General features: G+C 34.1%; 1 protein-coding gene across 1 annotated transcript; it reads right to left on the bottom strand.

The window, feature by feature from the left end:
• Positions 1-306: 306 nt before the first annotated feature.
• On the bottom strand, positions 307-1,752 carry LOC125493185 (uncharacterized). The gene is made up of 2 exons (XM_048636273.1): positions 1,519-1,752; positions 307-1,242 (listed from the first exon to the last, which is right to left on the bottom strand). Exons 1-2 carry the CDS (start codon positions 1,750-1,752, stop codon positions 307-309), a joined length of 1,170 nt encoding a protein of 389 aa, XP_048492230.1.
• Positions 1,753-11,586: the final 9,834 nt, after the last annotated feature.

Raw genomic sequence — 11,586 nt, 5'->3', positions numbered from 1 at the left:
TCAAAAACTGGGGGAGAATGAAACAAATGTAATCTATACATTAGTCAAACATACGGTTTATTGAATCCTGAACACCAATCTTAACAAGAATATCTAAGGTTCTCAACCTTTGTTTCATCACTAGCCAACCAATCATTCGATGCTTTGGAATCACTAATCTGTTCCAATTTGTTTATCCCAATGCACAACAGGTTGTTCCCCAAGTATTTTTTTATAGATTTGCTGCACACTGAATTTAGTCATGCTATTCCATTATTGCTCACTGTATAACAGCTTCATTTTGCTTTTAACTTTGCAAATTTGCTTCTAATACCAGCAGCTATCTGTGGGAGGCTCATAATCCCACCATCTAGAATCTTTAACATAAACCTCATGCACCCATTTCACCCACAAGTTGTCTTGTTTTGTAGATATAGCCCAAACATACTTGGCTAGTGCTGCCACATTCCAGTATTGGATTTGTCCAAAACCCACACCCCCTGCTTGCTTAGGTAAACATACATGCTCCCAAGCTACATTACCTGGTTTATTACTACTCCACTCTCCAGTCCAAAGGAATGCTCTGCAAATTTTCTCAATCTCCTTCAATACAGTTTTTGGCATAATAAACATCTGAGCCCAATATTGATGGATGCTAATTAAGACTGAGTTCACCAATGTAACTCTTGCCATATAAGACAAGTTCCTGCTACTCCAGACTTTTATCCTTGCAAACATCTTCTCAATAATCCCATGACACTCAGCCACCCTGATTTTCCTAGCACACACAGGAACTCCTAGATACTTGAAATGAAGTTTGCTATGAGCAAACTTTGTAACAGCTTTGATTCTCTGAATTACCTCCTGACTAACCCCTGCTGTGTCAAAATCAGACTTTTGCTCAATAATTTGCAACCCAGAGGTAGCTGAAAAGAGTTTGAAAGCCTTCAGCATTGTGTATACTGAGGGAAAGCTCCCTTCACAGCACAATATGATGTCATCAGCAAAAACCATGTGATTCAGTTTGCTCTTCTTACACCTTGGATGAAACTTGAAGTGAGGATGATATTCTATAGTTTTCATAAGCCTTGACAGATACTCCATGCAAATGACAAAGAGGAGAGGAGAGATGGGGTCTCCCTGTCTCAAACCTCTTTGAGAACTAAAATACCCATGTAAGGAACCATTTACCATTAAAGTAAATTTAGGAGTTCTCACACAGTGCATGACTAGACTCACAAACTTTTCTGGAAATTTAAGAGCCTGTAGCATCTCTTCTAAGAACTCTCATTCAATTGTATCATAAGCTTCTTTTAAGTCAAGCTTCATGATACAACTAGGCTTAGTGTTTGTCCTCCCATAGTGTCTCACCGAGTCTTGGCACACCATAATGTTATGAGCTATAAATCTCTCCTTTACAAAGGCTCCTTGATTTTCAGCAATTAGTTTAGGCAAGACTAAACTCAACCTATTACAAATCATTTTGGTGATGCATTTGTATAACGTGTTGCAACAGGCAATTGGTCTAAACTCACTTACAGAGCTAGGACATCTAACTTTAGAAACAAGAGTTAGTATTGTTGCATTCAGCTTAGTAAGTAGCTTACCAGTGTGTAGCACTTCTAAAACAGCTTGAGTGATCTCCTCCCCTAGCACATCCCAGGTATCCCTGAAGAAATGTGTCCCATACCCATCAGGACCAGGACTTTTGTCTCCTGGAATAGAGAACAAGGCTAATTTCACCTCCTGTGCAGTGTAAGGCCTAGTAAGCATTTACATTTGTTCACTTTGGAGGACTGGCCCCTTTGCAATCACTTGAATATACACTTTAGTTCTATTTTGCATAGCAGACCCCAGCAGTTGCTCATAGTAGGCTAAAAAAGCCTTATTTACATCCTGAGGATTATCCTTCCATTGCCCTTCACTATCATTTATTGCATAGACAGTGTTCTTCAGCCTTCTAGCTTTTATGGATTGATGAAACATTGTTAAGTTCTCATCACCATATCTGCACCACTGCATCTTTGCCTTTTTAGTGAGGAACTCTAGATAACTCTTGTAAATCTGCCTATAAGCTTCAGCTGCCTGATATTCATCTCTCCTTGCTTCTTCACATCTTGGGTTCCTTTGCAACTGCTCTTGACTAGCAATCAACTTCTGAAACGCCTGAATGTCCTTACTCTGAATGTCTGAATAACCCTCTCTATTCAGCCTGTTCAAAGCCTTTTTTGTATTTTTTTTAGCTTCTGCACCACCTTGAACATCAGAGTGCCTTGCACTTCTATATTCCAACTGCTTCTTACTATTTCAAGACAGTTTGGAGCATTACTCCACATTTTAAAATACTTGAAATGATGTTTACCAATCTCAAGGTTTGGATAAACCATAATGACAGCCGGGCTGTGATCAAATTGTCCCTCAGAGAGAAAATGTGTAACAGCAGTAGGGAAATGATCTAACCATTCCTGATTCACCATTGTCCTATCAAGCTTACAGAACACCTTGTTCTCACCCATTTGCTTGTTGTTCCATGTGAACTTATTACCTGTACTGGACATGTCCTATATACCACACTTTTGCACACAGCTTTGCAATCTCATAGTCTCTTATTGTCTAACAGTAGAACCAATTCTTTCATCAGGGAAAAGTACACAATTATAATCCCCCACAACCAGCCATGGCATACTTCTCTGGTTTGCAATACACTCTAAATCCTGCCATACTTCATCTCTCTCTTTTGCATCATTTGAGGCATACACAATGGAGCAACAGAATTGAGGTGAGCCACTCACAGGCTTGACCACACAATTCACCAGTTGGTTGGTACATTTCCCTATATTCACATGAAAGCTCTGAGGATTCCAGGCATTATTCTACCCCCTTTATGATAAGAGGAATTGGAAGTGAAACACCACCCTTTAAACAAACTAAGGTAAAGCTCTCCCATTTTAGGAGCCTTTATTTTAGTTTCAAGGAGCCCAACTAAACCAACTCTTTGGCTATTTAACACCAACTTCACATCCTTTTGCTTTTTTTGGCTGTTGAGACCCCTTACATTCCACACAATTATCTTATCCATGAGCTTCAAGAGGTTTGCTGCCTCCTGAAACTTCCCCCACTGCCCCACATGCTACTAGTCCCACCATCACAGCTTCATCTACCACATTCTCCTTCTGCCTACTAGATTCTGGAATATCTCCCTCCTTTCCTGCCTCCACCTCATCCAATACTGCAAATGTGTTATGGGTAGGTGTCACTGCATTACTAGTCAAGCTTCTTCTGACTGGATTTTTAACAGGCTGCATAGCTGCAGGTTGTACTGTCCTATTAACATTTTGACCTTCAATTTCCTGCCCCTGGTCCTTCCGTCGCCATTCCTTCCTCACCATAGGTTTTTCACACCTAGAAGCATCATGGCCCATCTTCTTACAAGCAGCACACAGCAGTGGCTTCCATTCATAATGAACTATAACTTCTATCATCTTGTTATGCTCATTAATGAAGTGCAATTTCTCAGGGCACGCCTGGCCTGTGCATACCTCCACCATGATCCTTGCAAACTGCAACTTGTCCCTCTTGCTAGTTGCCTGATCTGTTTTTATCGTTCTACCTATTGGCCTAACAATTTCCTCCAGACAAGATTCCCCCCAATATTTGAAGTTTAGTTGTAATTGTATCCAAATAGGCATTACTCTTATGTCCTCTTTACATATATCAATGTCAGCAGACCATGGTTTCACTACTACTGGTTTGCTATCAAAAAACAAACTAACAGCATAGATACCCTTCTTAACCGTAGCAACTTTATCAATACCACAATTCCTCCAAATTCTCCTAAAATAACCCTCCATAACATGGATAGGAGGATTAGCTCCAATGACATAACAATATACAGCTGAACTCCAGAGATCAATCTCCAATTGCACATCCTACATTTCTATTTTCACTATGTTCGAATTTTCAGTTTCAGGTGAAAATAAAATGGGAACAAGTTCAATGTTACCTTCTATTCGACGACTCTGATCGTGATTTATCTTATCTCCCGATTTCTGGATTGTCTCCAGCTAATCCGAGAAGTTTTCTCTGAGCATTGTCTGTTGTTGCAGCGACCTCAAGGATGATCGAGGCGAAAGAATTTCAGGTTGTAAGTCCTCCGGTTCTTCATCATCATCCTCAATCACCATTTCCTCAATACCCATAACTTCATCCACCAATCGCACTTTCTTTGCCTGAGATTCAGTAGGACCCTTCCCTGGAACTATGTTGGAGTTTGCCTGATTTGCCTTCTGCCTTGCTCTAGACTTTCTTGCCATGGCTACTACGTAGGTTCTACGCAGAGAAAAGTTTTAGAGAGAGAAGCGCGCACATTTTAGAGGACTACCATTAGATAAAGCTTCATGGTTAGGAAACTACAACACAAATAGACCATAATATTTTAGTACTCTCTCTAACGCGTTCCCCATAATAAATAATGAGTAAGTACTACATCGTAGGCATGAAAATATAACACTCAGCAGGTAAGAAAATATAAACAGCTAGCAGGGAAAATAATCATGCATCATTTGTAGGGAAGAAAAGTAATAATGCATCATTAGCAGGGAAGAAAGATATAATGACGCTGAACTAAATTATTCAATGCATGCATATAATATTTCTATCCTATATGTCGTTCATATACTACCCATTCTCACAATGCAATAATATAAACTTTAAAGGCATGAAAATAATGCAGACACTTTTATAAGATAATAATAATTAAGTGTCTATAAGAATTTTCGACAAAAAAAAAAACTTTCGGACCTATGAAATTCGAAAAAGAGAAAAAAAAAATTCGACTCTAAAAATAAATTCGGACAATGTAAAAAAAATTCGGACCATTATAATATTCGAAAGAATTCGAACACTAAAAAAAATTTCAAACCATGAGATTCCCGAAAAAATATTTTATTCGGACATAAAAAAAATTCGATCTAAAAAAATAATATAATATGATATATTCCTATAAGTTTTCAAAATGAATAAGTAGGAGCAATTCTAAAGTTTTCTTCAAATAACTAGTAAGCTAGTTAGTTTATTAGTTAGTTAGGCGCCTATAAGTTTTGAAAATAACCTAAAGCTCCCAGATACCACTTTGTAATACCCCGATAATTCTCTCCTTTCAGAAATACTTTTATAATATACAAGTAGAGAATTACCCAAGTATTATCGCCCGTGTGATAATGTATCGGCTTATTCAGAATTTTGCAGCGGAAGACAAATAACTAAACTTCAACTTTATGATAAATAAATAAATAAGTATTTAGAACTTAAACAGTCTAATTTAGTCTACTCAAACAAACTTAATAAAATATGTTCTTATTGATGCAGAAAGTAAGAAATATACTAGTTACACATTCTCTCCATTCCAGATTCCCAATGATGCACATCTGCGAACCTGCAATGTCAATGCTATACTGAATCTGCTCACCATAATGAGCCATCACAGGATCAATAAGGCAAAGCCATGATCACAATCACAAACAAAGCATGTAATCAGCAAAGTTGAGTACTACATACTAAAACATAAGCATTCCTAACATGATACTAATAAATAACATACTACACATCTGCGAACCTGCAATGTCAATGCTATACTGAATCTGCTCACCATAATGAGTCATCACAGGATCAATAAGGCAAAGCCATGATCACAATCACAAACAAAGCACGTAATCAGCAAAGTTGAGTACTACATACTAAAACATAAGCATTCCTAACATGATACTAATAAATAACATGTAGGGATAAATAATAATATAATCATATAATAATCTGCAAACAACTTATACTGCACTAAACTCTAAACATCTTTTTATTACTTTAATGGAATAGTTATTGGAACTGAGTTGTCTTATCTACTAATGCCACATAGCACACAGGTATGTCATACCTTGTGTAAACTAGTCGGCAGACCACTTTTAACTCCTTAAAAGTCTCCTAGAGAATATTCTCCACCTAGAAATCAATATAACTAAAATCAATACCCTTAGATGAAAAATACAGCAACTCTAAAATATTTAAAATCCCTTTAAATATATTCAAAAGCTGATTTAAATATCAAAACTCCAATTACTTTTAATTCCTAGCATAGTACTACCATACTAGTAATTAAAATTCTTAAAACCCCATTAATAAAATCTTTTCTGAAATTCCAGCAACTTTAAAGATCATAAAACCTTCTTTAAACATCTATAAACATGTTTAAAATCATAATATAAATTAATCTCATAGTATCTAATATGCTTTTATGGTTTTCTAGTAATTACAACCCTAAAAATCCTTGCTTTAATGATTAAAACTACAATCTAACCATAATAATCAAATCTGAATTTTTATTCTTATAGTCTAAAATATATATGAATCAAGATTACTCCCTCTGTATTTTTTTATCTTTCTCACTTAGAATCATGACACTATTCACAATTAGAGAGAATCTTTTAAATTTTTCTCAATATATAAGAAAAAATATAGTCATGTGGAGTCTTGTTTGATTCGTCTCAATGAATACTTTATTAATATTCAATCATTATAATTTTTACTAATATGTAATGAGAGATATTTAATGTAGAATAAGTGCATTGGCAAACGTGCAAAGTCAAAGTAGGAAAGATAAAAAAAATACAGAGGGAGTACTTATTAAAACAGTAAATTAAACCCAATAATCATGATTAACATTAAAAAAAAGCATAAAAACATAGTCTTTAATGGAAACTTGAGGAAGAAGAAAAGAAAAAGGGAGAAAAATAGTGAAATACCGAAACCGCGAGTGAAATATGGCAACAAAATTGCGAAACTTGGAGAGGCCATAACTGATAGAATAATAATCGGGATTGAGTGGTTTTTGAGCCTAAGTTCAATAACTTTCAAGATCTACAATTTTCAAGAAGGAAGTTTTGGCTAAAAATATATGGAACTATGAGAAATCTGGACATATTCGGGTGAGAGAAAAAAAACGAGTGAAGGGAGAGAAAGAAAACCGTAAGGAGAGAGAAAATAAATCTTTGTATGGGGTAAAATAATTGGATATTAAGATATTTATAAGGAGGTTTCCTTTTGGGCTAAGAAAAAGGAGATAAGGCTTAATGAAAATTGATGATGGATAGGATAAACAAATTAGAACTTTTATATAATCCCCCACAATTTTAAAGAATTTTCATAAATATATTAAAGTATTTATGTAGTTATATTTAAATCCAAATGAGTTTGAAAAATAATTTGACTATTTTAAAAGTCAGCTGAAATAATTTTTCATAGCTTAATAAAATTTGTAATGTTTTAATTAAGCATGTTTTAATAAGAGTTTTAAATACTAAAAGTATATTGAAAAGGTAGTTAATGGAATCGAAAGCCCAAAAGTGATAAAAAGCGAATGAGTCATTTGATGACTAAAGTTTTAAATAGCCCATCTTATTAGTCATCAAGTTCATTAATTAAAATCTTTTTTCCTAAGCCCACAAGTAAAAGCCTTTATATAAATATCCTAAAACCCCAAAATATTTTCACCCTACACATTATTCTTCTCCTTTTCTCACGTCACTCTCTCTCTCCTAACACCTTCGACTTTCTATTCTCTCTCTCCCTTCACTCGTTTTTTTTCTCTCACCCGAATCTGATTGGCTAGATTTCACATAGTTCCATTTCTTTTTAGCCAAAACTTCCTTCTTAGAAATTGTAGATCTCGAAACGTTATTGAAATTAGGCTCAAGAATCACTCAATTACGATTCTTGTTCTATCAGTTATGGCCTTTGCAAGTTTTGCGATTTTGCTGCCATAGTTCTATCGCGATTTCGGTATTTCACTCTTTTTCTTCCTTTTTCTTTTGATTCTTTTCCTCGTTTTCTTATATATTGATTTTATATATATTATATATTGAAAGAATAAATTTTCAAATTTGTTATTATTTTTAGATTGAAGTTTTAATCATCAAAGCATGGATTTTTAGGGTTTTAATTACTAGAAAACAATAGTTGTATGTTATACACTATGAGATTGTTTTAATTTATATTTACATATGTTTTAAGAGGTTTATTAGATTTTATAAGTGCTGTAATTTCTGAAAAGTAGTATTTATGGTGTTTTTAAGGATTTTTAATTGCTAGAATAGTGATGCTATACTAGGGATTAAAAATAACGGAAGTTTGGTACGTAAAAATGATTTTAAAACATGTTTAAGGGGGTTTTGATCGTTTTAAAGTTGCTGTAAATTTTAGTTCAAGATATTTATTTTCATTATTTTATTTTCTAGGCGGAGATTTCGTAGTGGAGACTTTTAGCGAGTAAAAGTGGCTACAGATTTGTTTATACAAGGTAAGTACATTGTCTACGTGCTATATGATTTAGAAACATGCTTTAAGAATATTTTATTTATTAGTATCATGTATAGGACTCTGTTGTTCATATATATGATTTACTGGAATTGTTTTACATGTTATTTGTCTATGTGCTACATGTAAACTAGAAGTATTTATGAGTATTAATGTTTGTATGGAATTTGATGCAAGCAGATAAGTCAAGTTTATGTATTGATTCGTGAGTGAATTAATGTAAGTAAGATTGAATCATGTTTTACATGGATTCTTGAGTATTATTATTATCTTATAAGAACCGTGGATCTTATTTGGTAAGTACAAGTTATACCTATATAGAGGTAAATGTTATTGTTGACTGAGTTCAACAGGCAAGTTAGTAAAGTATAAAAAGAAGTTAAAGGAGTCTTGATTGATAAGTTGTGAACACTTGTTAATCCAAAGATAAAAAGGAATTCTGTTATGATTGTGTGATTTTAAGTTATGTGTTATTTGCTTGGTTGGTGTCAACACAAGTATTAAATTATATTCAACGTAAAGTGAAACGAGAATAGGTTATAGACTTTATACTGGTGCACGTCTAGAGTTGGACACTAAGGGTTGGAGTACGTGGAGGTAGCCCATGGCTTTTCTAGGATCGGGTTGATCACCTTTCCTCATTAGTTTAAAGGTTCCTCGATATCGCAGGTCATTTTGGAATATGTGGTAGCTCCCATATTTCCTATATCCTGGTATAGACAACTCGTCCAATAACTATTCCATTTAAAGAAGTAAATAAAGTTTAGAGTCTAGTTCAGTAAGAGTTGTCTGCAGATTATTATATGTTTTATTATTGTTTATTCCTTCAAGTTATATTTTTGTAGTATCATGATATGTAGTACTCAGCTTTGCTGATTACGTGCTTGTTGTGTTTGTGATCATGGCCTTGCCTATTGATCCTGTGGTGATCCTTCGAGAGAGCAGAGTCAAGACGGCATTGACATTACAGGTTCGCAGATGCATCTCATTGGGAATCTGGAATGGAGAGACTCTTGTATTACTAGTATCATTTAAGTTGTTTTCGTAGGAACTTATGTTTTCAGACAATAGTTTTAAGTTGGTGTGTTTTAGTTTCTGACATTGTTTTTGAGTTCATAAGTTTTAATAAATTTGTTTTAGAAAGTTGTTTTCCGCTGCAAAATTCTGAGTAAGCCGAAACGTTATCACACGAGCGATAATGCCTGGGTAATTCTCTAAGGTTTATTATAAAAGTATTTTCTAGAAAAGAGAATTATCGGGGTGTTACAAAGTGGTATCTGGGAGCTTTAGGTTAGTTTATGACCTATAGGCGCCTAACTAACTAGCTTATTAAGTGACTTTAGCTTATTAAGTTACCTAGCTTATTAGTTATTTGAAAGAAACCTTAGTATTGCTCCTACGTTTTTATTTCGAAAAGTTGAACATGAATATTTGTTTTTACCAGGAATTTTTTTTTTTATATACACCGAAATTTTTTTTCGGAAAAAAAAAAATTAAGGGTTCGAAATTTTTAAGTTTTCGGCGAAAAAAAATAAATAAATAAATAAATAAATTTTCGAAAGAAGTGCCGAGTCCGAAAAAAATAAAAAAAAAATTTTAGTCGAGTCGAAATTTTTTCGGAAATTGTTGGTTCGAAATTTTTTTTTATTATTCAAAATTTTTGTTTAGACACTTAAGTAATGTTATTTATAAAAGTGTCTGCATTATTTTTCATGCCTTTAAGGTTTATAGTATTGCATTGTGAGAATGGGTAGTATAGGAAGGGCATATAGGATAGAAACATTATATGCCTGCATCAGGAAGTTAGTTCAGCATCATATTATTTTTCTTCCCGCAATGCAAATTATCATTTTTGTATGATCATTATTATTCTCTCCTGCTAATGATGCATGAATTTTTCTTCCCTAACTGTTATATTCTTGCCTGCTAAGGTGTTATATTTTCATGCCTTTGTTTTTGTTTACCCTTTGATTTTTGTGGGAACACGTTAGAGAGATGCTAAACCATTATGGTTTATTTGTTGTAGATCCCTAACCATGTCTGCCAGACAAGTTAATAGAATTGTCAGGCAAGTTAATAGAGTAGGAAGCATCATGACCCAATTATATTGAGTGATGATGAGAATGTTCGATGTCATGAGCGTCGAAGTTATAGTTACATTAGCTGGAGATCATTATGCATTATGGTTAAAAGTAGGTATCCCTGTTAGCGATATATGAAGTAATTCAAGAGTTTGATTGTACTAGAGTGCAAACCTGAAAGGACATCTAAATATTATTTGGAGACTTATTGAGCGATGTAATGTTTTAGAGATGGATGAAAATGGACATCAATCCAAAAGGATTTGAAGATCTATTAGATCTAGGAACTCAAGTTATTATTGTAACTATTATTATTATTATAGTGAAGACTTTGGAGATGAAATGTTTACTCCATATAAAGGAAATAAGGACGAGAATGATGGTGTAATTACATAGAGTATTTATTTATGCTTTAAAATTAATTGTTGGAAAGTAGTCAAGCTACAATGAGTTAAATTTCTCTATTCTGATATTGTTGAGGAATAAGTAGGTTATTTTGGATTGGGAGAATATTCTTATTATCGATTGAGGAATAAAAGCTATTATTTATTTATATGAGTGAGTAAGAATTTATATTAGGCACGTGATGGGAAAAAATTTATTATTTAATTATTTTTCATTATGTGATTATATTCTTGCTTGCTTGATTCTACTTCATGTTGATGTGAATATATTTTACGTGAACAATTGTGTGATTATTAGAGAACACTTCATGTTGGAACTTAGTGGAATTGTTTGTTGATGCGATCTTTAATGATCAAATCAAATGTTGCCTTATGAGATGACTATGTAAGTTATGCTGGAACCCAAAGTAGAGTTACGTTAGATTTCAGTTGCGAAGTAGAGTGTCAAACAATAATGATGCCTTAGCTTCTGCTATTCGCCTATTGGCAGAGAATTCGACTCAAGAAAGACCTGAGAGTCCGATTTTGATGGGGACATGTTTGAGAGAGTAGCTAAGATTAAACCGCCGTACCTTAAAGGGTAAGTTGATCCTATCCTCTTAGAGAGTCGGATTAGGGCGTGTGAAAAGATTTTTGGGACTGTGAATTGTCTTGAAGCTATTAAAGTAGGTCAAGTTGCATTATATCTAAAAGATGAGGCTGACATATGGTGGAAAGAGAATGAGACTAGACTTAGTATTATGGAAGAGTTAAATTGG

Source organism: Beta vulgaris, chromosome 1 (genome assembly GCF_026745355.1).
Source record: "Beta vulgaris subsp. vulgaris cultivar EL10 chromosome 1, EL10.2, whole genome shotgun sequence".
Classification (NCBI taxonomy): Eukaryota; Viridiplantae; Streptophyta; class Magnoliopsida; order Caryophyllales; family Amaranthaceae; genus Beta; species Beta vulgaris.
The sequence above is the reverse complement of the archived record's forward strand: the minus strand, read 5'-3'. Positions and strand labels throughout refer to the sequence as shown.